The sequence below is a fragment of the Perna viridis genome, chromosome 6 (genome assembly GCF_037379345.1).
Source record: "Perna viridis isolate PV_CMFRI_1.1 ecotype Kerala chromosome 6, ASM3737934v1, whole genome shotgun sequence".
NCBI classification, from domain to species: domain Eukaryota; kingdom Metazoa; phylum Mollusca; class Bivalvia; order Mytilida; family Mytilidae; genus Perna; species Perna viridis.
The window spans coordinates 29,759,881-29,787,724 of NC_142450.1; the positions used below are offsets into that span (position 1 = coordinate 29,759,881).

At 32.4% G+C, this 27,844-nt stretch overlaps 1 protein-coding gene across 3 annotated transcripts; it reads left to right on the forward strand.

Annotated features, from left to right (window-relative positions):
- The first annotated feature begins 3,587 nt into the window (after positions 1–3,587).
- LOC148614473 (uncharacterized) lies at positions 3,588–26,910 on the forward strand. Of its 3 annotated transcripts, none has more exons than XM_088588565.1 (6): positions 3,588–3,735; positions 14,324–15,288; positions 17,373–17,512; positions 19,631–19,865; positions 20,327–20,574; positions 21,726–26,910. In XM_088588565.1, exons 2-6 carry the CDS (start codon positions 14,402–14,404, stop codon positions 23,399–23,401), a joined length of 3,186 nt encoding a protein of 1,061 aa, XP_088444691.1. In that variant the 5' UTR covers positions 3,588–3,735; positions 14,324–14,401; the 3' UTR covers positions 23,402–26,910. The 3 variants fall into 3 exon arrangements, with proteins under 3 accessions (XP_088444691.1, XP_088444689.1, XP_088444690.1); XM_088588563.1 differs by lacking the exon at positions 3,588–3,735 and adding an exon at positions 8,409–8,741; XM_088588564.1 differs by lacking the exon at positions 3,588–3,735 and adding an exon at positions 11,444–11,632.
- Positions 26,911–27,844: the final 934 nt, after the last annotated feature.

The window sequence follows — 27,844 nt, forward strand, 5'->3', positions numbered from 1 at the left end:
AAACAAGCAGTATTGATAAGCATCTCATTAAAACAGGTGGTTCTTTTTAAAATGACTAAGTTTTTAATCGTTTTTTAGCTTGCAATTTGGTTACATGAATATTTATGAGGTCTTCCTTGACTCAGTGCCTCAGCACTTTGATTGGGATTGTGATATTTCCGATGTTTTGAATTGCCGAATTAACATGCAATTCAAAATCAATACAATTCATAGTTTGGTGATAATTGTTTGCAAAAGCTAGACAGAGATTAAATGCGTTGTTAGACCATTTAAGTACATTTTTGTAACATCATTTTAACAATTCACTTAATAAGTTCATTAATGTTACATACTACATACGTTTACTGGAACCAGTGCAGGGGCGGATCCAGATGCTTTGAAAAGGAGGGGTGCAAGCCGGTGTTCCTTAGGAAAAGGGGTGCTAGGATAATGTCATTAGCCATTTTCTTTGTCAATTTTACACATGAAAAGGACAATTTTTTCAATAAAAAGGGGGTGCCTACCCCTGCACCCCTTCTGGATCCGCCAGTGGAGGAAGTTTATATATGAAAACACCTTTTATCATATAAATTTTATTGCGTAATGATGAAGTTAAAATACTTACATGTAACTAATTGTTAGAAGCTGACCATTACTCTGTCGATAAGCCAGTATTTTGAATCGTTTGAACCAACCCCTCTGTGCAAGATGAAACTGATAAGCTTTAATATCAAAACTATATATTTGTCTCATCATGCATCGCAATTAATTCAAATTCAAAATTAAAATGAATACTCGACGACATCAGTGTAAAGCCATACATGGAACAGATGTTTGAGCGTAACATATCAATGTACCGTTCCTACGACTTCCTTGGCAAAAGAAAGAGCACACAAGTCCTTGCTCGAACGCTACTCTAAACATTTAAACAGCAAATAGTCTTGCTTCACACGGCATCCATGATTAATTTAATATTATGAAGCTTAAGCACATTAAAATTCCGCTTCCATTTTGAAAAAAAAACAACATAATTTGAATTGAAAAGGTAAATGTATATAGTTTTGAGGAAGCAGTAAAGACTTCAGTACAAATATGGCAAAAATCAAAACCCTCGATTCTTGGTATTGATAAATACAGATTATGAGTCACAACCAAAAATTCAATATCTGTGAAATAGTACGTTTTATGTATGTTGTATGTATATATTTGTTTTCATTTGTTTTCCGTTTAAAATTTGTTTTATTATGATTTTTCTCGGGTTTTAGTTTTAATTGTCTGCATGCATCTATATACTCCTGTTATTGCCCCATGGATATTTCTTTATCTTACAACAAATGGCAATATCAAGGCCAAAACCTGAAAGTTGGAAACAACCGCAATGGTACTGACTTGGGATAGATATTTCCGATGGAAATGGTGAGTTAGACTAGATTTTATTGAAAAGTTTCAGTGCATCTGGCCATGCCATTTCTCCCACTCCGACTTTTTCCATTTTTATTGAAATACGGAAATATAGCAGGGACTGTGTTCCGCTCAAACTTCAAAACGCGTGGTACAAAATTTGAAATGTCTGACTTCTGTACCAGTTACATGGTAATGGTCACAAACTTTCACTTCCCTACTTGAACTTTAAAGTGTCTAAGTACACATGAATATATTCAATTCTAAAAATCATGCAGGCCCTCATATAATTATATTTGTTAAACGATGAAAAGCTAAACACACTTTATTCAATACTACTACCATCTAACCACTATAACAAGAATTGTATAGTATATTCTACTATAAAACCTTAACTATAATATTAGATAGGTACTGTTTACAAATATCAAAATTTGAAAATGAACAATTGATATAAATAACCCTACAAACATGTAGGTGTTACATTGGTGTCACCAGTATCATAAAACAACCCCTAAACAAAAACACAATAAGAGAACAATGATTGACTGTTAAATCATTAAATAATCATAATTTCGTGTTTGCCATAAAAATAATTCTGTTCGAACTCTGTCTATAAACAAACTTTAGGTGTATGTGTATTGAGCCTCTTAAAAAACAAAGGTATGCCTGTTTTGTCTGAATACACTAGTAATCACAACGGTGCAGATGTCCAAAACCACTCCTGTATGCATACTTATCCAAAACCACTCGGTACCGATACTTGTTCGTCCAAAAACACCCGGTATATATATATTTATTGTTTTGGAAAAAATGTTGAGATTCTATTTGCTACAAACTTGAACAAAAACTAACTGGGTATACTATATATACCACATTTTCTAATGAGAGGCTTCCATCATTTGACTGCATACGTAATAGCTATGTTTTTGACATTCAATAGAGTTCGATTTTGACAGGATGTCCCTACCAACTTCGAACCTGCGTTTAACTCAGTCTTTTCTGCAAACTGAAATATTTATACATGTTTTTTATGGAGATTAGTATCATCACCAGGAAATATTAATCGCACTGACGCGATATTAAGCCTGATAGCATGATAAATTTTCTATTTTCCACATATAAGAATACCACGTACAGTTTATAGGATCATTGTACTGGCAAGCGAATGATACGGTAATTACAAAGCAAGTTTCTTTCCATTCTTAAAAGTTCTATTTCTTGTATAAAAAAAACTTTCCTTGCCTCTGTTAGTTGGGTTGTTTTCCTCTTTTTGCTCAATAAGTTACAACAAAGGACTTGTATTTATGACAGAACCGTTTGTATTGCGGAAGGTTTTCACTTAAAAACTGTCAAAATACGTTACACAAAGTATTAACCCCGACAAGGTTTTGTTGTACGTCGAAAGGAAGTGCTGTAGGAATAATAATGAAGTACTTAGTATTTTAACTGATTCGCCCCCAAGCCAAAATGTCTGACCTCCATCCAAACCTCTTCCTCCCTTTTCCTTCCCTGCGTGTTGTATTGATCGCGGTGACTGCATGGATATCAGTGGGTACGCACGGGAACGAACAATTGCTTTACATAGGCAAGAGGACCCGGTGATACCAAAGAAATGTGGGGGCTAGATCATCCACAATCCACCAAAACTTTGACGAAAGTGAAGATCAAAATACAGTTTTAATTTTCATTACAGATCGATCATTGTCACTAAACAGATCGTTAGCAGGCGCGGCTTTAAAGTGGTGGACTCTACCTACTCCCTGCCTTGCCTAATTTTTTTTAGCATCGCGCTTCGTTGGACATTTGATTACTTTTTACATCCACAACCTGAAACCATAGATCCGCTCTTTTACCTGCCTGAGGTTACCCGAAGAAGCTAGTTCACATTTCAATACACTGACCATTTACACAAGCATAATAAACATAGTTAATCACTAAACTACTAGAAAATTAATCAATGAAGAAATCAGACTAGTTAATTGATAAGTAACCGCAATAATAGTCCTTTAATAGGACTGACGCACAACAGTTGTAATAGAAAAGTCATGTACCGGTGTAGATCATGTTCGTAACATTAAACGGTTCAACAATATCAGCGGTTAAAATACCACCGTTATTCTATTAATAGAACAAAGTGTGACTTACGCTGAATGAATGACGGTATGAGAGTCACGAACGGCTCTGCCTTCAGGTCAGAATGTGGATTACTTCCCCTTACGTTCTATCTTATTTCTTGTGATTGTTTTTTAAATAATCAGAAAACAAAAAAAGTTTATTTCATTTTCACGTGACCTGCTTTGAAAAGTAGTTCTTGGCATTTTCGAATGACATTTGGACTTAAAAAATAAAAAGGTAAGAAGCTTTTATAGTGTTAAATTGTCCAAATAATTATGTGTTACAGAAGGGGAGACAGAGGCGGTTTATCTTGTAGATCAAAAAGATAAAACTATTTGACATAGTTAACTGAAAAACCGATATCTGTTATTCAAATTTTTAAAATTATTTATATAATCGGAAACAGCTATTTTCAAAGAATATTTGAATTCATTAAATTAAAAGCTGGTCATACGGTAAGCATTCATAAATACCTGCATGGGATCCAGTTTTTGGCAAGTATAAAGCACATAATAATAAAATTAAGGCTCGTGCATGTTGTTGGTATATAAGTGTTGTTTGGGGTGCATATGCAGATGCATGTATTGAGATAAAAAAATAAGACCGGACAGGATGTACTTTAGCACTGGGAAATATAAGTGATGTGCATGTGAAACTCTAGAATAGGGGGAGGTTCCTTCAGCAATTCGATCGTGCTTCAAATTCTAGAAATCATTTCATTATTTTGACAAGGATATAGCTATGGTGGAAAAACTTAATGTCATGCCGAGAGTGGATAGGTATATATCCTTAATGTATCTCAACATCCAAATAAAAAGGAGGGGGTTGCAGGGTAAATTCGGAATAGTAAAGTACTATAAAGTCTTTGCCTGGGAGCATTTGTTGTGTTCAGTGTTGACGAAACTTGTAAAGCATCAAAAACAATGTAAGAAATGAAACGAACTTAAAACTAAATACATGTACTTACATAAAAAAAGAAAAAAAAAACAGATTTTACAAATGAAGCCTAATTTGTGTTTTTTTTTACGCGAATAATATTTTTCGCGACACAAAAATGAAATATATAAAAATATTGATATCATAACACAGGAAAATTAGGTTAGGCTTCAATGCCAGAAAAGAGATACCATTTTACCTCTAAAATACCAAATATCACTTAATGTTACTAGATTCGTCAGGAGTTGTAAGCTACAGCAGCACTGTCTCTCCTTCATATTCAGACAGCATGCAACAGGTCAGTCTCTTCACGGACGCCTTTTTATAATTATTTACTCGCATGTCCACTTCTTTTCCATGGGTTGATTCCATCAACGCCTCCTTCGATATAAATGATTCTGCACACCCATATAGTAATTAAATTTCGGATGTATTAGATCCATAGATTGATATTACTAGAGCAGAAGTGAGTTAAGTAATAATATGCGCTGTCTGTGGGATCTGTCACGTTGCAAAACTATGGATTCAAATACCGTTATTTACTCGAGACAGATACAGAGCCTGTTGTGATCAACATGGAAGATGGTGTCGATAAGATAGTGTTCCTTTAACGAACAAGGTGAAAATAGGAGGGTTGTAACATAAACAGTCTCATAACTCGATTTCCCTTCTGCTGTTAACAAATAAATGAATCATTTTAAAATTTGAATTCATGCATGCCTCGTGCAAATTTTATCTCCACGTTGTATAGTACATGTATTTTATTATTTTAAGTTCGAGATATCTTTAACAATATCATACGGACAACGAACACAACGAATGCTCTTATGTAAAAAAACGATATTGTGAATTACAATGTGTTTTAATCTTCGGATTTCGCGTTGCCATCATTCCGGAACCGGTCAATTATAAGGTACATTTATGCAATTGGGGCCGCGGTGCAAAATGCAAACTGGGACACACTCTTTCCCCTTTACATTCTGATAGCACTTCAAGTTTTTTTTTTACATATTTAAAACGGAGAGGACAGCAACTTTAAATTACAACATATAAAAAAATAAAAAAAGTTTCTATTAAAAGTTAATTCATCTAAAAGTTACTAGTACATGTAACTTTTTTTAAAAATAAAAATAAATATAATGCTGTATTGTATTCTTGCTTTATGTCATATCTAAATTCTGATAAATTAGATAGAACACACGCTTTTTGAAGCACAACTAACACAAAGAACATGAAACGTTTTTTTTATAACGTCAGGAGATACCGCGGGTAAAGTTATTATGAAATGTACCGGATCCAAGCCTCGAGAGGTGGGCACTTCTTATATATAAGGTAATATATAGGACGTGCGGCTGGAATAGGTACCTTTTTTCCAGCTTGCAAATATGTGAATAGGTGGGGAAAACAAACATGATTATATGATAAGGCAATAAAGTTAACATTACGAATTAAATGGAAAGTAAAAAAATCATGTATTTGTTTTCGAACTTGTAGAATAAATGCGTGATGACTATTGCTACTATATGTCCTAGTGTATCATTATTAAGGGAATATTCCTTGGGATAGGTTTTTTTCTGAAAAAAATATACGAAAAAGTCTACATATTTTTAAAATAGGGTAGGGTTAGAGAATCCCAGCGGCACCCCTAAGGTAGAATGATTGGAGTGCCACCCCTCACCCGAGAAATATGACCCCCTTGTTCCCTCCTTATCAATAGTTAGGCACTTAAGTTAAACATATATCCAGTGCCACGAAATGATGGCGTATATGGTATCCGTGTTCTGGGTGTATTTTTAGAACTAAAGTGTCCCATAGTGTGATCAATTAACAGTTACACTAGTACATGTAGTTTATTTACCATGAAAATTAAATTTATGTATTGGCTGCAGTGATCGAATTTAAGGGGAAATACTTGCTAAATGCAAGTTAAAATTAAATTTTGCTAGTAGAAATTATTTCCACTTGCTAAGATTTGCTAGTGGAATTTTATATATAATATAGGTAAAGTCCAGAAAGAACCAAAAAAAAAAACTTAAATTTGGCGAGTGTGAATTTTCAGTACTTGTAAAATTTAGCTAGTGGAAAAAATTTTGAAATTCAATCCCTGGGCTGTATCAATAAGTGACAAATTATACTGAATCACACGCGTACGATATCAATTTTCAATACATGCATGCATGTATATACATATAAGCGCGGTATTGCATGCATGTTATATTGATAAAAACTAATTACCCTGGAATAGCTATTAAGTATGCAGACGCGATGAGCTTATATATAATTTTATAGACCCTAACAATTTAAGGTAGATCTAGCTACATGTATTATGGTTTCAGAGGAGGCCCAGTGTTGCAAATGAATCTGTTGGGGATACTTACTGTATCCTTGCACTTCTTTTAAGACTGATCGAATATTTACAGTAGACTACAATACTGTAAACCTATACCCCGTCAGTTTACATTAGTCATAGCTAGACCTTTAATTTTTCAGGTCTATGTTGAGTTGAATCAGAGACATAAATATGTCTCAGTTTTATTTTTTTCGCATATACAAACGAATTGCTTGCTTACTTTAAATGTCTTTGTGTAATAGTAATGAAGTACTGTAAGTAAGTAATCGTTGTTTCGAGTCGGAATATATATATTATATATATATATATATATAATCAATATTTCAAAATCACCCAAAAATTCGATCAATATCTCTCGTAAAGGAAGTTCAATCCAGGGACATTATTTTACTATATACATTCTCTACACAAACGCCCGACAGGGTAGTCAATGGCGTTAAAAACCTGGTAACTGGTGTAACGGGAGTGCATGATTTGACTCACAAAATTATACTCTGCCATCGAGGATTGAACCCTTGACTGCTGGGTGACAAGCCAGCGACAAACCGATTCGGATAAAGAATTAATCCTTTAGCCAAGTCAATCAATTGGCTATTTAAGTAGCACTCCAGCTAAGAATCATGCAAAATGTGATTCATGGTTAAAAAGCCTACATATTTTGATATTTGATATTTTGTTTGAATTCCCATAGTAAGCAGAAATTAACATTCAGTTTTTCATATAACCCGTGCTCTTAGGAGATAAAAAATATATAGAATGTACTGTAGATTTCAAAATTAAGGGAGATAAATCTGTAAATAACACTCAAATACAATAGAATCTATTGGATTTTAAATGTTGATTATCTCCTAAGAGCCGGCAGATTTGAATGAATAATTACACATTTCATAGTATAGACTCATAAAACAACATAATTACAAAAATAAAAAATTGTAGCCTTTTTTGGGGTGTATCACATTTTTCAGATTTTGCATGATTCTTACAAAGACAGCTACAGTCTCGGGTCAAAAGTATTTCTGCAATATGGCCGACTTCATTCAACGTCATTTACTTTATACCACTAAATAAATCAATAAAAGGGCATTTTAAAGACAAAATAAATGAGATACTAACTTTAATATTTTGTTATTGCACCATTGGCTCTCAATACACGACGAATTCTAGTTGGAATAGAATTATATAATGTCCTTATATAGACTGGTTCAATGTCCATCCACACACGTTTAGACTCCCTGATCAAGTCCTCCTTCGTTTTGATCCTGTGCACCACCTTCTGTAACCGGATTTTAATGTACCTCCAAACATTCTCAATAATGTTGATATCTGGGCTTTGCGCAGGCCACACCATTCCTTCGATATCATTGTCTGCCTTCCATCGAATCGTGTGTCTAGATCGGTGGGGGGTAGCATTGTCATCTTGGAAGATCCACCTCCCTGTCGGAAAAGTCTCGGGTCATAAGTATTTCCGCACAATGGCGGCCGACGTTATCCGTGCCCGACAGGTTCGTGAACCAAATGCCGATACTTAAATCTCACTGCCTACTACAACGCAGCTAGGCAGTCTTGTCACACTGGTAACACAATCAATTGACTAAGAATATAGTTTGTTTGGCCTTGTCAATTGTAAACCGGATGTGATATTCGCGCCACCTGGTGTATTACTTATCATAACAAAATATGGGAAGAGATCGATAATATTTTTCTTGCAAAATGATATTAAATCAACGCAAGTTATGGTATTCATACGATGTTCACAAATGATGTACAGTTAGACAAAACAAACGCGGAGTTAATAAGACAATATAAAAACCGTATTGAAAACGTTTTTGGGATAACAATCTCATGCTTTTGTGGACATGAACACGATCCTAAAAATGAGGACAATATTGAAAAGGGTGGAGTGTCTAAAGTTCGACTCTCGTCACAGTCTTCACAGGAAAGCCTTGATAAAGCGAAAGTAAGTACTGGCATGTCATATTCCCATACTTAAGTTTTTCATATTTAGAGGTACAATATAGCCTATAGGCTTTACTAAATTATTTTGACTTCGTTCACGTGTAATACTTGTCAGGTTACAAAATTAAGAACTTCCTTGGCTTCGCTTCTTTTCTACAGCTTTATTTCTCTTTTTCTTATCGTGTCAACTCATTATGTAGTATTTGGTTGAGTGTTTGGGATGCGTGGATGTTAGGTATATGTACTGTTCAGTATAGTAGATAATTATTATGTTTGCTAAAGCAAAAAAAAAAAAGAATAGCCTCCCAAGACAGCACACTCGTTTGGACAAGCTTCATACTAAATACCCAATACTTTAAAAAGCTTATATAGTTCTATAATAGTTCAACCAGGTGAATGAGAATTTTTTAATGCATAGATGAATGACAAATGTCCCATCTGAAAAAAAACTCAAGTCCATTTGTGTAAAATAAACACTGTATCCTATCATCACAACCTTTGTACAATGATAATTGTAAATGTATGTACATTGCTGTTGTACATCATATACAAAAATATACGTGTACATGGTAGAAGGCCAAGTTTACCATTCTTCTCTTATACCCTTGTAACAACAACCTGACGTACAAATGTACATGTACATGCCATGATGGTACATACATGTATAAACATACACATACTGATACTGCATTGTATTTACATGTATCAAGTAACAAAAGGAATCTATGCTCTTTTTAAGTGGTTATTTCGCAATGCATTAAAGGACTCATATTTGAATTTGAGAAAGGAAGTCCTTGTAGTTTTGAAAATTGTTCTACAAGAGTAAAATACTTCCTTCATTAAAATTTACATGTAGGTCATTTTACCCAGATAACCAAACTATCATTTAGCAGACAAAGATCATTGTAAAAGTAAACACTTTCCTAAAGTTTGAAAGGACTTTTATGGATTGTTGATAACAAATTCTTGTTAATAGCCATGTTATCGGTGTTATCTTACTCGTCTTTTTTTTCCCTAAGCTACAACTGTAGTTGTGAAATCAGACAAATTATACATACATGTACATGTGTCATGTCAAAATAGTTGAATCAATTTTGGGCTGTTTGTCTCTTCCGTAGACCTGTTAAAATGCAATAAATAGTTAAACATGTCTTGCTATCATATTGCCAGTGATAAGACTTTCCTTTCATTAGAAAGCTTCCAAATTTGTCAAAACAAAATTGTGGTCAAAAAATTATTCTAAATAAGACAAAACTATTTCCTAATTGGTAGACATACAGTAACACTGATTATGAAAGTTTCTTTTAAAAATAACACAGATTTACTCAAGGGATTATAATGACCCTTTGTTAGGTTTTGGTACATACATGTAACTTCTAAATTAGATGGTCAATAAATATTTTAAATTCTCATATCTCTACATGAGTGGAGCCAGACTGGAGTCACTTCTTTTAAACATACATGTATCTATGGTTTTATAAATGTACATCTTGTATCAAAAAATTCTGACAGTTTGAAAGAAATAAAACTACATGTAAGAAACAAATGTACATGTACATTTACATGTACTTTGATGGAGATGAAATGGAGGAAAAAAGTGAGTCCACTGAGGAGAGTGGAAAAATTAAAATTTAATTTGACAGTTGATACATGTATGCTCCAATTCCATGTTCTCTTTCTGGTTTATAAATAACTTGTGTACTTATTTATGAAATGCTTTAGAAATATGACTTGTAAATAATGGTTAACTAAGAAGGCACTTGGTAGTATTACATATAGATAATGGCTAGTTAATGACCCTGTTATTAAGGATTGCTAAATGAAAGAATACCAATTTTTCTGTTACTAAGTATTTATGGGATGAAGAAAATTAAAGGATCATGACTCTTTATAGTGACACCCTCCAAAGTAAATAATTTATGTTAACAATTTGACAACACCCAAAAATTAATCTCATTTACGAGGTTTCAAGGTAATCATAAATTGGTTTTATGCAAAATAAGAATGAACAAATGTTACTATTAAGAGTTTTTGAATACATGTACATGTACTCTTTTAGGGAACATTTCATTGTATCATTTTTATCATCCATTTTATGTTAATTGCTGGGTTGTAGCTGAAATATTGCTGCTTGAGCCAAGCTTTATAATTTGATAAGTGAGATGCTGTATTCTTGTAAACTATAAGTACCAGTACTTGTACGTATGAATGTACATCATAGACTTTTTGTTTTAAAGGTGAAACTGGTACTTGAACTTTAGGGTAACTTTAGGGTATTTTAAATCTTGGCAAGAATTTTTACTTGTCATTGTCCCCTCAATCTATTGGCCAGGTCTATTTGGTCATAGAGATATGACCAGTATCACTTGATAATTGTTTACAGTGGGTTCTAATCACATGACCCTATTACTAATAGATATTGTTCTCAAATGTAAACAAAATTTTGGTCATATCACCTAGATCATGGATAATCTTTTATCATACATATATTATACATGTATTGGTAAAAGGAAACTTCCAACCAATTTTTTTTTAAGATTTGGATAGTTGTCACCATATATGCTATGATTAATTGGGACAGGTTCTAAAATCAGGAAATAAACTTTTAAATATGATAAGAGTTATTTTTAGAATCTCTTTTAAATCATAAACCTTGGTACAATGTAGGCATATTTATCATGTATGTAAATTTAAATCTTACTTGGTGTATTCTATGGTTTACCAGTTTATCATATAAATGGAGGCATTTGTTTTTATTTTCAATGATAGGTCACATACATTTATCAGTAATGAGGTTTAGGAGTAAGAGAAGTAGTACTTATTCATTACTATGAAAAAATGAGAGACAGGTTAGCCTATCATATACACATGAATCTGAACCAGAATATACAGGTAAAGTTTTTGTCTCATTTGTAATTGAATTCTTTCATTTTAGCAGTCAGGAAAATAATACATTGTATTATTAGTATTGATGAGTTTTCAACATTTCGAACTTACATGTACATGTATATGAAATATTGTTATGTTTTACTTTATAGTTTCATTTTGTACATTTATACTGTAGTTTTCAATGTTAATGAGGAAAGGAGTCATGAGCCTTTTACATGTACATGTATACGGTATTTGTATATATATAGGTTAATTATGAGACTGAAAATGGCATCACAATATAGAAGTGCATGTACAACATGTATTCCTGAAATTTTCTGGGAATCTAAGATTTGCCCTTTGAAAAATGTTCAAATTGGTCTGTGGGAGAGTATTTCTGATGTAATCAGTTACCTGTGGTATGTTTTTGGTTTGAAAAAAAATCTACACACATAACCTACTCAATTTTAAAGATAGTTGAAAAATTCTTCAGGTTCCTTTGACTGCAAACTAAACTCTTTTTAACACTTAACAGTTTAAATAACAAATTAATATTCAATGTCTTTATTGTATGACCAATGTTTTACCAACAAGATATAAAGTTTTTTTTTCAAATCCTGCAAGTGTTCATTGTTTGTTTTGTTGTTGAATTGCTTACCAATTTGAGATTTAATGTGATGCAAAAATGAAGCGAACTCTCCCATTTTCATAGTTTCATTCACTACCAATATTCCTTTTGCAAAAAATGGTAGCTCTTGCAGTACTTAAAAAACAAGACAAAAATGCCTCTAAAATGTGTACATGTACATGTAAGTCTAGTATACTCATTGTATTCATTTCCCCCATCAACTACTATGAAGAAATTTGATCAATAGTATTTAATACTGGCAATACATGTCATAATTGTACAGACATGTACATGTAATTAATACTGAAAATGATATAAGTAACTTAAACTATGAATTCTTTGCATACTTGTGTATTAGATTCCTGCTTGAAAGCCTATAGACTATTTAAATTGTCATCTTTTTGATTATATTGTACTTTATATGCAAGAAGGTAATGGAATGGAAGTCTGTGTGGGAGGTATAGTACTCCCATGTGTTTTATATATTACTAATTAACACAATGTATGTGATGAAATGTTGACTAAGTCATCAATAGTAGCTTGTTAATATTGTATTGTTATTGTTGTGGTTTATTTCAAGGATGATGTACTTAATTCACTTCCAGAAAACACAAACTTTTATTAGTGATAATCATTACTGATTTCTCTGAAAAACCACTTCAGGAAATATTATTTGAGTAGATCATTCAGTTCATAACCTTTTCATACATTTAGATAATACACAAACTTATGGATTTTAATGATAATTAAACACAAGTTAGTAAATGTTAGGAAAATGAAGCTGCTTCAAATGAAATAAAATAAAATTAGTAGATCCTCATCCCCTCCCATCCCTAAAAAATTGACAAAATTTGAAAAATTGGGGAGGAAATTTCAAAATAATTCTTTTTTTTTTGTCAGTTTATGTAGTATTTAGATACTACATTGTATAACACACAAATCTTTCATTTATTGGTGGCTATAAAGAAGGATTTTTTTCTATGAAACTGATGTGGTTATGAATTTAGAACATACCAAATTACTTCAAATAGCTAAAATATGGCTGGTAAATATCGGTTAAAAAATAAAATCTTCCCACCCCCCATATTTTTTTGTGAAGGTTGGAGGAGATTCTACCATTTATGTGTACTTGGTTGTGATCTATTTATGTACTTTTAACCTTAAAAAATGACTTCTAAAACTGTTTGGTAGTTCTGATGTTACTAAGTATTCTATAACGTGTACAGATTGATCAGAAATAAAAATAATCAAAGACTGAAATCATGAAAGTCGCTAATCATCAAATATTCTCGTCACTGATTTTGGCTTATTTCAGCATCCGAAATGACACAAATGCCATATGATTTAGAATCAGTTGACTTCCGTTAGAATCTTTGTTCCTTTGATATGATTACTCATTCGTTACTGTGATGATCCAGATGTTTTCAGTCATAAGAACAGATTACCAGGAACCAGATTAAACAACTGGCAATGGCTATATATATAGATATCAGGACCCTGATAATGTATATGACCTATATATTGTAACAAGCCCCTGTGTTGGAATTGGAAACTGAGTAATATTGTATAAATTCAATGCTAACCGATCATTTCATCTTTTAATGTAATCTTCCCGTTCTCATACAAGTGAAAAAACACACATAAACGTGTATGATATTTTTAAAACCAGATTAGGAACCTGGTTAAACAACTGGCAATGAATTTTCATAGATATTAGGGCCCTGCTAATGTATATGACTGTTATAGTCTCGTAACAAGCCCGGTGCCTGAATCAGGAACTGGGTAATGTTCAGTGCTAACTAATCATTTCGAGTAAACTTTCCCTTCTCATATAAGCAAGAAACTCGTGTAGAACACATGTGTATGATATTTAGGAGGTACATTTTTATCTCATATGAAGCTAGAACTAAAACATTATGGCGGTAAACATGGCACAGATCTACAGCATGTTGAGTAGTAATGTATAATTATGCAAATCATATATGAATATAAAGTACTGAAATTAAGTGAAGTCGCTAACACTGTTAGTGACTTAATCAAGTACTTTTAACCTCAATGATAATCATATTTTTAATTTTTACTTTTAGAACTACATTGATGCATTAACTGGAGAAGGGAAGGATTTTGAAAGAAAAGTAGAAGATTTATCACAAGAAGAACTTAGTATGGTTTTAGAAAATCAAAATGATATTGAAAATGAATCACAAGCAGTCTTGGAACTGTTTGAAAACTCTAATCAAATTTGTATGTACGGCAGACATAAAAATGTCCAGTTAGCTCAAGCTATGATACAAAAAATGAGAAAAAAAATACAGGGGAAGGAAACATACTACATACATGATTCTGATCCGACATTCAGTATGTGTAGTACTGACACTTATATCAGTCATGAAAATATTTTAAGGCACTCTACAGAGACTACTCGGACAGGAAGTAATGATATATCATTAATTACTGAGCGGCAGGAAAGTCTTCAAACGGACAGTGGACCTGATTTGTTCCCACCAATCTCCATGCTGCAAGTACAAAGAGGAATAGACTTTGAAAATAACCATGTTGACAGTTTGTGCCGCAAAAAGAGTTCTGGTTCTAGTCATGATGGGGATGTTGTTGTAAGCCCTGACATTTCTTGTAGTGATAGATTTACATGTAGCTTTAGTGGTATTGGGACTTCTTCCAGTCAGACTAAATCATCTGGTGTTGGTTCATCCCAATCAAACTCTGAGGACGAAAATGATGAGGAGGTAGACAGAATTATACAAGACACAAACAATCGTGAAAAAATAGAATTTGCTGTCAGATTGGGTTATTCCCAATCTCAAATAGCAACTGTTTTGAAAAAACTAGGGCCTGAAGTTGGACAGAATGAAATGTTATCTGAACTTATAAAAGTTGGAATGACATGTTCATATCTTAATGACAATGATGACAGTGAAACTGATGAAGCATATTCACATACAAGAAGCAGTGTTCCATTTGCTAGCTATGGAGATGACGAAAATCAAACTGGATTGCGACCAATAGTCATCGATGGGAGTAATGTAGCAATGAGGTAAGGATTGAAGTCAGATTATTAGCATTTTTATCAGAATTATCCTATACATTTGTATACCCAGGCTGTTCCTGTGGCAAAGTGATATTCTATAAAACCGCAGAAAAACAGTAATCCTTTATCCTAAATCTTTAAATGAGGGTACTTAAAAACAGATGCAAAAATGGAGGTATAATGGTCCAGAAACTCTTAAATTTTATTTATAGATATACATGTAGTACATGTACATTTTGTATATCATGTATGCTTTAGGGTTCAAGTTGACCATTAAAACTGTAGATCTTCGATCTTGGTGTCTTAATCTGAATTGATGTCTTAGTGTATTTTGATTGATTTTGAAACTATTAATTACTGTATTTTTGTATTAGGAAGCTACCTGTAAATGAACATCATTGATGGTTCACTTTCTAATACTTCCATCAAACCATACTCAATCTAGTGATTCAGGAGAATGATTATTTATGTTGCATTTAAAGTTCTATGCAAATTTATATTAAAAGAAAAATTTTAAATTTCATAGCAACTTAAGAACTTGATAAAAGTATTAGCTTGCTAGATAATAGTATAAACAGCCTGTTATCAAGTAATCCAGTTTACATATTCTAGGTGTAATTCTTAACATTAAGGTGTTGCCCTAATTCTGAATGATAGGACAATTTTTCTGTAATGACTAACTCATTTGTATTCCTTAACAAGTCCATGGATATGCTAGGTGTGTTTTTTTTTGGTTGTTTTGTTTATATGTTTTAGAACGTGTCTTTTACATGTCAAGGATATTGTCTTATTCGCTTCACTGCAATTGCGTTTCAAAATTTCATTTTTTTTATCGATACTGCCTAATTACATTGAATGATGATAATCAATTGCAGAAATTATGTTTAAATACAAAATGTACATGTTCAGGTGCTAGAGCCATTTCTAATGTTTGGTAACAATACTGGCAATATTTTTTTGATGAAAAGATTGGGCATTTGCTGTGCAAAAGGAAATTTTACAGTAATGAATACATGTACATGTAAATTATTCAACATGTACATACATACATGTATGCTACATGTACATGTACCTGAATATCACTTCATTATAAAATTCATGAAATTCAAAAATGATGCATGAACTTGAAACTTTTAATCTGAATGAAGAAAATGGAATGTATTTTATGTTAGACACTCCCATATTAGTTAATGTGCAGTGATGGTCATGTCATTCATGTACATTAATAGGCATTTAATTATTCTATGTAATATACTCATTGATCATGTTGCATATTCAATAAGATTACTTGTTAGTTGTCAATCAGGTACTTCCTGTTTTGTAGACTACAAAATCGACAAGTCATGATTCTGTTATATATTGTCAATCTGTTGATCAGGAACATCCAATATGAGATTTGTATTGGATGTTCCTGTCTGGTTGTAACATGCATGTGTTCTGTTAACATGTTCATTGTGAATTATTTGTCAAACAAACTGTAACAAGTTAATGTAACCAAGTAGATAACATACAGAAAGAAAAAATGGGGAAAAAAATGTTTCTAGAAATTTTACAAATATAAAACAGATGTCTACATTCAGTACTGTTATAAGTTACATTTTTTTATGTAAACAGAAGATAAGATTTGTACATGTTCTTTCTTAGTACATGTATAAAATGTATAATGTACATCCATTTACATGTATGCCCTCCCATAATGTCAATGTCAGGATGGTCAAGAAATACAAGTCAAGAGTTGGCTGTAACTTAAATATCAAGCATCCATTGCCATTTTGACATACACATACATGTACATTTTTACATGCAGAATGTATGATTTCTCCCGCAAGTTTAAATGAACACCAGAACACAGAGGCATTCAGACGGGAATTTCTTTCGTAAATAACCCTATACATGGCATATACATGTATGTGAATACAAAATGTCAAGTCCATTTTGCTATATGAGAGGGTTTAATTTACTGTAGTTTTTCAGTTTAGAGCATACATTGTACATGTATATTTGTACATGTAGTTTAATGAGCCATGATAAAACTGTTGTTTTTGGATATACAAAATGTATGCTTAAAAAGCTTTGTCTTGTACTTGTAGTCATGGTAACAAGGATGTATTTTCCTGTCATGGTATACAGCTAGCTGTTGAATGGTTCAAACGAAGGGGTCATACACAGATAACTGTGTTTGTTCCTCAATGGAGAAAGGAAAGTTCTAGACCTGATGCCAGAATAAAAGGTATTAAATCTACATGTACACAAATTTAAACATTCCATGTAATGCATGTACATGCATTTGTTACAGAGAAGACAAAAACTGAGTTTTGCATGATGTATTAATCACCAATGTCCAATCACATATTGGTTGTTATACATGTAGATACCTTTGTTACATCTACATTTTTCAGTGTTGAGTACATGTATACTGTAAAACTTGTTAAAACAAAAGCTTGAATCAACCGTAAACCTTTGTTAACCAGACATCTTATGAAGTCCCTACTAAAACTGGTTAAAACCTGAAACTTGGCTCAGCTGATTAAAGCTCAGTTAGAAGAAAGTTAGGGTTAGACAAGTTTTGCATGTACATGTACAGTATATAATTTTAATTGTTGGTATACCCATACATTTGTGTCTCATACAACTGTTACTTCATTTTTGTGTTCTATAATTTACAAAATATCATCTCATTAGTAAGTGATGTCTGCTTACTCTGTAAAGTATTTGGTTGCTATAGTAACATTTTAATCTGTTGTCATTTGCTCAGCAGTAGAGGTTAGCTGAGATATAGTGTTTTAAAAACCCTCTATGGGATTGCAGTTTTAATCCAGTTCTCAAAATGGTTTTGAGTCTGTCAGTGATAATCTAGTTACAAGTCATGTGGGACTAATAAGCCATCTTAGTCTTAGTCTTTAAGATAATCTGTCAAGTTATAAAATAATTAACTAGTGCCAACTTTAGTCAGGGTTCTATGCATGCTTTCTGGTTGTCTTTTGGGACCAGATTAAGAATTGTCTTCGTTATTTCTGTAGGCTCTTACATTTAAACATTTAACTAGCAACATACATGTACATACAAATGTACATCCAGATAAATTTTATGATTATAGGGATATAGAAGTGCATTGTACATGTACAGTATCAGTATCTTCCATATTTCTGTTCATACAGTGTATTTAGCAAGTAGCAATGGAAGGCAACAGGCTTATGGATCACAGTGATGTATTTAAGTGATAATATTCTCTTCAGCATTCATTGTACTTAGGAATCAACATCTTAAGGTTAGAGAACAGGATAAAGTTACTCAAAGTTATTACCTTCATTAAAACAGTAGTCATGATTTTCTTTTATACAAGTTCATCAATACAAATTTGTTAGAAACATCAAGAAACGTGATGTTCTATATAATACTCCAGTCTAATTTATAGACATTAGAATCATGTTGTTAATACCATTGTAAATATGGATGTTGTAGACTATTTTTAGTAGAATTTGCTCTTTTTAAAAAGATGGTAGTCACGAAAGTTGTGCTTTGTTTTTATTGATTTATTTGATTATAGTGAAACAGAGTAGTTAATGCTGCGATTTTCTATTTGAACATGACATGACTGCGTTAATAGGATTTTGTAATGGGATATATTGCTTCGTGTTTTTTTAATACATTATAAAAGCAAAAAAATAGTTTCTTGGCATGCTTCAACATTAAGGAAATATACAAAATGCATAAATTTTTTTAAAATGATTTTTTTTACTAAATTAGAAATAAATTTTACGTTATGTTATTCAAGGTACATGTTGTACAAAAATGGGAGATAACTCAAGCAAATTCAGTTTCCTCATTTATAAAAAGCAAAATGTAGATTTTTAGATTGTTGTGTCCAAAATAGATGTATTTCAATTAATATCAACATCTTCTGCAATTTATTTTTCTATAGACTTTACTTTTGACATGTTATTTGAAACTATTCTACATGGCTTGTTTTTTAGCTTGTTATTGACCATGTTACAATTTGTTAATGTACATGTACACTGTACTCATTTTTATCCTTCAAATACAATGCATGAGGCTTATTTGAGATACAGTGATGACTGGATGACTAAGATCGGAATATTGTGTCAAATGGGTTGACATGCTGACCAATGAGCTGTTGCTTCTGTGAGTTAGCACATAAAAAAAATCAATCAGTCACTGTACTCATAATTTATTGTGTTAGGCATAATTCAAAGTTTCCCTCTGAGTGTTACTAAGTAATTTTACGTCCAGTAAATAAACAACCTTTGTCTGACTATATGTGTCTGTCAATTGCTAATGACATTACGATGAAATGACTTGAGTAATTAATGCTTTTGTTACATTCCAGACCAAGATATCCTTAGTCAACTTGAAAAGGAGAAAGTCATTGTCTTCACACCATCTCGTAGAATTGGTGGCAAAAGAGTGGTGTGCTATGATGACAGATATGTCCTTAAACTAGCTTCTGAAAATGAAGGCATTGTGGTCTCTAATGATAATTATAGAGACCTCATTAATGAAAAACCAGAGTACAAAAAAGTTGTTGAAGAAAGATTGCTCATGTTCAGCTTTGTTAATGATAGGTATGTACTATATGAAGTATAATTCCTACGAAGAATCAGACAAAATGTGCAATGTCTATCAATATTTTGAAACAAGTTATCTGCCTCTGAAACGTAGAGTACATTTCTATTACCTTATTACTGTTTCTTTTCGAAAATGATATCCAAAATTTTCATCTTTGTTCCATGATTCTGATGGTAAAAATAGTCAAATTAGACTGGCAATTCATACCATGTTTTATCTACCTCCTGATTCTTTGAGAGACTGACATTTAAAATGTGTACATTTGACCATAAACAACTCATTATCATTACATTTTTGCATTCTGATATATAAGATAATAAAAACAGTAGAACTTGCTTAACAATTCAGGTGAGTGTTAAAGAATCCTTACAACAAAAATTCATCTGGATTTTACTCAAACTCTTCATAAATTCAGTTGTTTCCACATTATAAATGAATCACACTGTATATTTTGTAGATTTATGCCACCCGAGGATCCATTGGGGCGTCATGGTCCAAGTCTAGATAACTTCTTGAAACATCCTTATGCCATATCACAAGAGTCTAGACCCCCACTATGCCCATATGGCTCTAAGAAATGTACTTATGGTAACAAGTGTAAATACTATCACCCAGAGCGAGGCAACATTCCACAGAAATCTGTCACTGATAAACTTGCAGAACAATCCAAACTGAGGTTACAGGAAGTGAGAACTAAACAAGAAGGTAAAAATAATGTAAATGAATAGTAAATAAGGGAACAATAGCCACATTTAAAAGAGAACTAAATACAAATAAAATACAAATTAAACATAATAAAACACAGAATGTGGGGCCCAAATTTAGGCCTTATGGCCTTCATCAAGGGCAAAAAGTACTGAATGAAGAAAAGTTGACTCTACCCAGAATACTCTTTAAACATGATATATATCATGCAATGTGAAGTTAATGTAACTGAAGGCATTCCATTCACATTCACAAGTTACAAATGATTTTAAGCAGCAATTTTAGGAAAACTGGGTAAGCTATAAATTGCAGAAAACCAAAAAAAAAGACAATCTTACATTAAAGGAGATAAGAAGGGCCAATACAGGAAAAAAAAATAACAGATTTGTAACTGAGACTGAAACAGATACATTTAAACCAGTCTAACATGAACCCATATTAAACCGAAAACCTGTCTTAACCAGACACTTTTAAAAGTCCCTTTTTATCAGTTAAAATATATTTTTAACCTTAGTTAACGGAATACCTGTGTAAACCAGACTAATTTTAAAGTTCAGAAGAGGTTCAGTTTAGACAAGTTTCATTGTACCAGTAGTGTCATTGTAGGCCATTCATTTAGTTGCTATGATCAATTAGTAATTCTTTTCTCATTGGTCAGTGACTTTCAGTTTTTATTAATAATTGATCAAAGAGGAAGTAACATGAAAAAGTGCCATCAAATTGCATTTTAAACCACACTGTCTAAAGTGGGTGATTCTTAATTCAGTGGGCCATGTGGACTTATTGAATATGTCATTTCTATTCATTTGGGACATTAGCACTTAACCCACCTCCAAAAAAAAAGAAAAAGAAAAAAAAAAAACAGAAAAAATAATCCATGTAGCTGTGTTTGCAAGAACCTAGAAGTTCCAATTTCTGTGTCAGTACTCAAATGTGTGATTTCTTTCTGTATCAGTTTGATAATACTCCAAATCCATCTCCTTTATGATCGTATTTCACAAGCCTAGTTTAACATGTTTTATTATCCTTGTTTGCTGTTTTTCAAAGTGTATACTTATAATATTCATGTTTTACTTTATAAGCTTGCTCCAGTTTGTTATCATGTGATCCAAATAAGTTAGGAACTAATGGAAACTCCAATTACATTTTAGGTCTTGAAAAGAAAAAGTCACTGGCTGTAAGTAGGAAACCAAAAATGGCACTGCAGAGGACTAGATCCTTAGCCACTGAACTGCCAGCTGAATTAGTGGCTGATAAGGTGGAAAAAGACATGAAAGATCTTTCCTTAGAGGATATCCTGAAGCGAGAACCAGAAAAAGATGATAAGTGGAAACAATATGATGATAAACTTTCTGAAAAAAGAAGACAACTGGAAAAAGCAGAGGAAGAAGACAAGCTTAAACAGGAGGAAGTTAGAAAACTGGTTGAAATTGATCATTTAAGGAGTCAGCAAGGAGATACAAGATCTAATACTCCTTCTCCTTCCAACAGACTTAGTCCATCACCTATACGTCCTCAAGAGCAGTTCCTCAGTGGACATCTTCTGTTGGCTAAAAAACTCTCTGATGAAGCTAATGAATCCAAATTGCGAAGATCTGAGGAACATTCTTACACCAAAAGCCCACTTGCTGCAACTCAATCTGTGCCAGTTGTGCCAAAACAAGTTGCCAGTCAACAACCACAACATAAAAAACTCAGTAGACAGTATTCCTTACAAGGAGCTCAAGACCCTAGACTCAAGCCTAATGTTAGGCCACAAGTATCATATGATCCCAACATGGCATATGGTAGTCAGCAGAGTGGCTTTGGTGGTGAACAGTATCAACACCATTCTAGTCAAGGCATGTTTGTTCAGCGACCTCATGAGCCATTCTATAGACCAGATGATGAAAATATAATGCAAAGTGCAAGTTTTGTTAGGGAAAGTTACAATCAAAAAGTTTTGAGAGAGGATGATGGGTTTTTGTTACCAGACTCCTGCATGTCACAGCATATGGCTTTGACGAGGATGCAGAGTGCTCCTGAGGTTCCACAACATTTACGGGAACAAAATCAACCGATAGGTAGACCTATTGGAAAAATGATGCGACAAAATAGCTCGTCAGATACACAACTTCATATCATGGGTGGAGAAAGTGAGTCAATTGGATACAATTTATTTCCTCAAGGAAATGTAGAAAGGTCAACATTCACCACAAGGCAGGACAGTGTTACATATCATATAGGTTCTCAGAATCAACAGGAACAATGCCGAAGATCTTTGTCTGGTCAGTACCATTACCAAGCAGATCAGACGTATTCACAACATCATTCAATATCAAGTGATCAGCAATGGATGTATCCTGACCATGGAATGCAGCAGGGTTTCAATATGGGACCCCATTCAGGCATTCATGGACATCAACCATTATTCAACAGAGGTACATCTCATGAGTTTACTGCACTAAGAACTCGGGGTGCTGCCCCCATGTGGTCAAATTTACAAAACGTTCAAACTATGTCATATTCATCAGCTAGTGACCCACATAATGAAACATTTCAGCATATTGTACCTACACAACAAACTTCTGATTATCATGTGCAATCCCAAATGGGCCCTGATTGTTTTGGTGTCCAATCAAGACCCACGGGTGTTCCTATTTTAGGTGCTATGAGTTCTTCTCAAAGTTCAAATTATCAACCTATTCTTCCAACTGACAAGCGCTACAGTATATACTATCATCTTTGTGGGTTGTTTCCAGAGGAAAAGGTCAGAGTTGTTATGAACCAGTTCCCTGAACTAGATAATCCACAAGAACTCTGTGCATACATTATTGGTATGAAATAATTTGTCTGTTTTTAATTATTTTTCTTTTTTTTTTTAATTAAGGTTGAAGGATACAAATGTACATGTAGTCATATTGTATCATATTGTATCATTCAAATTATTTCAAGTAATTTAACATATCATTGGTAATATCTAGTCATTGTATATACAATATATTTACATCATACTGGCCATTCTTTGTCAGTCGTTGGTTATATGATATAAGATTAAAGTATGAGGTACATCAAGTACCTTATTTACCCTTTTTAATTCTGTCTTGTCAAATTAGTCTACAAAACTGCTGTAATTCTGTATTGTATTTGGAGTTTCCTTGAAACTAGCATAAATATGGCCTTTACAAGTAGTGAATATTATACCTACTTGAAACATTTTAGAATTTGTTGATTTATGATTGAAATGTGCAAATTCCTTGCCAGTCCAGTTCTCTCTTCACCTTTTTACATGTGTCATGGCTGGTAAAGTTATAGGTATACATTTATCAATACCAGAGTTTGTTTATATTTTGTTAATTTTACAGTGTTGTTTAAACATACTTATCAAAGAATCTATGTATTGAGGTTACAAGATGTATATTGGTTTTTGAAACTTTTTGTATGTGTCAAGTCACATACTTATTAGATGTATGGGTATATATTTTTGCTAGATTAACCAGACTAGACACTGTGTAGTTCTAATTTTTCATTGTTACAATGTTCTTGCCTGTTTTTTCATGAAGAAATGAAGACTTTGAAAGTTTCCTTGACATGTGTTTTGTTCAGAAAATAAAATAGTTATAAACAAATCATTTTGTTGGATGCTCTGAAAGAACCAGTAAATAACTTAATCATTCTTCAGTATCACTTAAGAGGAGCCCACCAAGGGTCCCACAAAAATACTTGTTGAACACATTTAAATTCATGCATATACACACAAAAATCAGCTATCTTCATAAATTTTGCAATTGTTAAGCAGGGACCTTCCCCCTTTTGGATCCACCTAACCATCTAATGAATGTAAAGGTGAAATTCAAAACATGCTTAAGATTAAATTGAGTATTAAGCATAACATTTTCTTTGATTTTAAATTATTTTTTGATCCTATGTAATATTGTACATACATACGTACATGTATATGCTATTCCTAAGTCTCCTGTGTCTCTTTTTTTTGGTCCCAATTCATTCACTTTTACATTTTGACTGAACGGCCCTGAACCATCACATTGTCATTTTTTAACACAATGTTTCTATAAAGAGACTGATTAAATTATGTTGTATTATATGGCAACTGTTTATACAGGATGTGATGTACATCATGTGGTGATCACCAGTATGGTGGTTCTTTAAAGTACCTCAATAAGAGGCGTTATTTTTACTTGTCAAAGTACACTACACCTTTTCCCAAGTGGTGTAGAAATTTGTTTTTCTTTCCTGAAACATACCCTGGGTTTTCAATGTAGTACATTGTACTGATTATTTGGTTCGTGTATATACATGTATATATATTCTTGTACAGAAATTCAAGTTGTTTTCTATTTGTTTTCTCTTGAATGGAGGACATGGCATACAATGTTTGTTTACCATTTGTATGCCATCTTCCCTGCTGTGTTTTTCTTGTTGCTACTTGTATTATGTATGTATTTGTATTATGAATTGGGAAATCAAGACAGGAATTTTAACCTGTAATGTCATAATATAAATGTCTATTCATCAGACATCTATCAGAACAGTCATTACTGTAAAAACTTGTCATAAATCATTAAGTCATGATGTGTAAAAGTGTTGTAACCTCAGAAACCCTTACATTACAGGCCTACAACACTATGAAAAAGGCTCAAAATTCTTTCTAAGAAATTCAAATATTTGTTCTTACTTAAATTGACAACCAGAAATGTATAACATTTTGCTAGTTGATCTTGGAATTTTATTCCTCCATTGTCCAGTGTTACCTTGTCAAATGTTGTACAGAATGGCTAGATCAACAATATACAGTATGAATATCATTGCTTTTATTTTCTATTTTACTTAATATGTAATTATGTTTTTGGGTTATCTTTCTTTGGTCTTGTATATATTTATATGTTGGAATTCAGTACAGGCAGATTTCATATGATCACTTTTGTTTTCAGTTGTAAATAGTATTTCATAGGTATTTTTCAAGATTGTGGTTTGAACACATTACTAAAAACTACTTCCCATTTTTTAATACAATTTATTTGAATATTTTGTATTCAGTATGTAAGTACATACATTCAAAATGTACTTTGCAATATCAATGTTACAATCAACTTGTAAGTTAAATTGTAGTATTTGTGATGCCTTAAAAACAATCAACATTAAATAATGATAAAAAAACAAAGCAGGAGTTACCAAGTCCAAAAGTGCTGCAAAAGTTAGATTTGTATTATCTTAATTCTTGAAATACTTTATAATTATGATAGGCTAGTTTTTACATAAAATGTATTTTTTAACAAAACCCTTTTGTAGATTATGCACATGTATGTGTACACTGTATACGAGTACATGTATTTCCTGAAAACTTTAATTGTGTATAAGTTGTTGTTAGAGACTTTGTTTTTTTAACTAGTCCAAAAACTTGTAGAAATAAAGGTAGTTAAAACATTTTTGAGAAATATAGATAGTAAAATATTTAGATAGTAAAACTTAAAGGTGCTAGGAATTATGATAGAACTACACCAAATCAAAATAAAATGATATGTACATGTTCATCGAAAAACAGCAAATGATAACTGTTTTGCCTTCAAAGGGGAGTAAAACTTATAAAAATATGATTGTTTATTATAGACCATTTGTTGAAAAAAACAAATTATCTGTTAATTTATGATGCAATAATGGCATTGTTCTCACATAATTTTACTAATTTTGATGTAAAGTAAATTCCGAAGCCAGGTTTGTTTACCATTGTTGAAAGAAATTAAATTCAGAAGCCAGGTTTGTTAACCACTATTAACTTCCATGTGTAAGCAAAATATAATATGTTGAGTTTTTAACCATGAACATCACAAATGAGAATTAAACCACCAGTGTACCTAATTGTTTTCAGATAAAATGCTGGAACTACATCATTTATTACAATTTTTTAAACTAAAAATAAGGCCTTGGTTTTACATTCCTCCTGATACAAAGGTATCAACATTAAAGTAATATGTATCTACTTATTCAGGAAGTATTTTCATTAAAAATATTCAGTGAAACCAGTCTAGACCCAATACTTAATGGAAACAAATCCTGTTTTATCATTACATTTTAATTTTGATTATTTATTTGATAATTTTTTGTAATCTGTATGACCAAACACATATAGAGCTGATCAAAACCAATATTTAGGTATTGGGTTTAGACATTGTATCACAAAATATTTTAATTATGTTAGATTTTGTCAAAGCTTCATGAAGTGTTAAATCATTAATAATATGTTAATAGCCTATGTGTAATTGTTGATTGGTGTATCAAGAAAAAAAGCTTAATTATTTGTAGAAACAGAAAAATACAATCAATAAATATGAAAATGGATTTGACTTTTCATACTGTCAGGCAAGAATAAAATCTTCTAGTTGCTGTCTCATTTAACCTACCTTCTGAAGATAAATCCACAGAAAATGTAGTATGAAATTAAAAAAAAAATCTACATTTATGCTGAAAAGAAGTTGGTTTAACGAAAATGTATTTTGTGAATATGTGGACAAGACAACAACCCACACATATGAAAATTGTCAGCTCAAGGCTACACACGTGGTCTTCAATGATCTACGAGGAAACCCTCATACCACAGGGTGCAGTTGGTTTCAGAACAACATTATACATAGGTACAGTGGAATTTGGATGAATTATTTAATAAAACAAATTTTCTTTTTGTTCTCAAGCTAACACTGAAATTGATATGAACTATGAATAAAATCTCTGGTATTAGTCAAATTGGATGATTTATTTTTTGTATTGTTCTGATATTTGATTTTGGTGTTAAGATTTTTCATTCCTTAGATGCTTCATATCCTAGAATTTGAAAATGTTTGCATGGATGCTGACATATAAATGCCCGAGTTTTTATTCTTTCGTCTGGGTCATCTGAAATATTTTTGGTATCAACCAGTGAAGAATTTATACGTGTCTGTTTCGGATACACCTCATTGTCATACAGATTTTGACATATTCTATTCAGTAAATTTCAGATTTGTTCAGACACGTATGCCTAAGTTTTATTTTCGTTCAGCTATTGCTAAGGAAACAAATATTTAATATCTAGTGTAACTCTCATAAAGCCATGGTTTGTATTATAATACTGCAAAATTAGGAGTCTCGTGTTAAATACTTATTCAACTTTGAATAGATTATGTTTTTTATACGACCGGTCGTACATTGGTATTGCGCTGTTGTGGTCGTCGTCCACGGCTGGAGACACTTTGTTTTCTTGCAATAACTTGACTAATAATTGGTTGATCTTTACAAA

Excerpts from the sequence above, each read along its gene's own strand:
- LOC148614473 (XM_088588563.1), top strand. The coding sequence starts at position 8,532 with ATGTTCACAAATGATGTACAGTTAGACAAAACAAACGCGGAGTTAATA. Across the intron at positions 8,742-14,323 it reads AAAGCCTTGATAAAGCGAAA|AACTACATTGATGCATTAAC; the intron begins GTAAGTACTGGC and ends TTTTACTTTTAG. Across the intron at positions 19,866-20,326 it reads TTCAGCTTTGTTAATGATAG|ATTTATGCCACCCGAGGATC; the intron begins GTATGTACTATA and ends TATATTTTGTAG.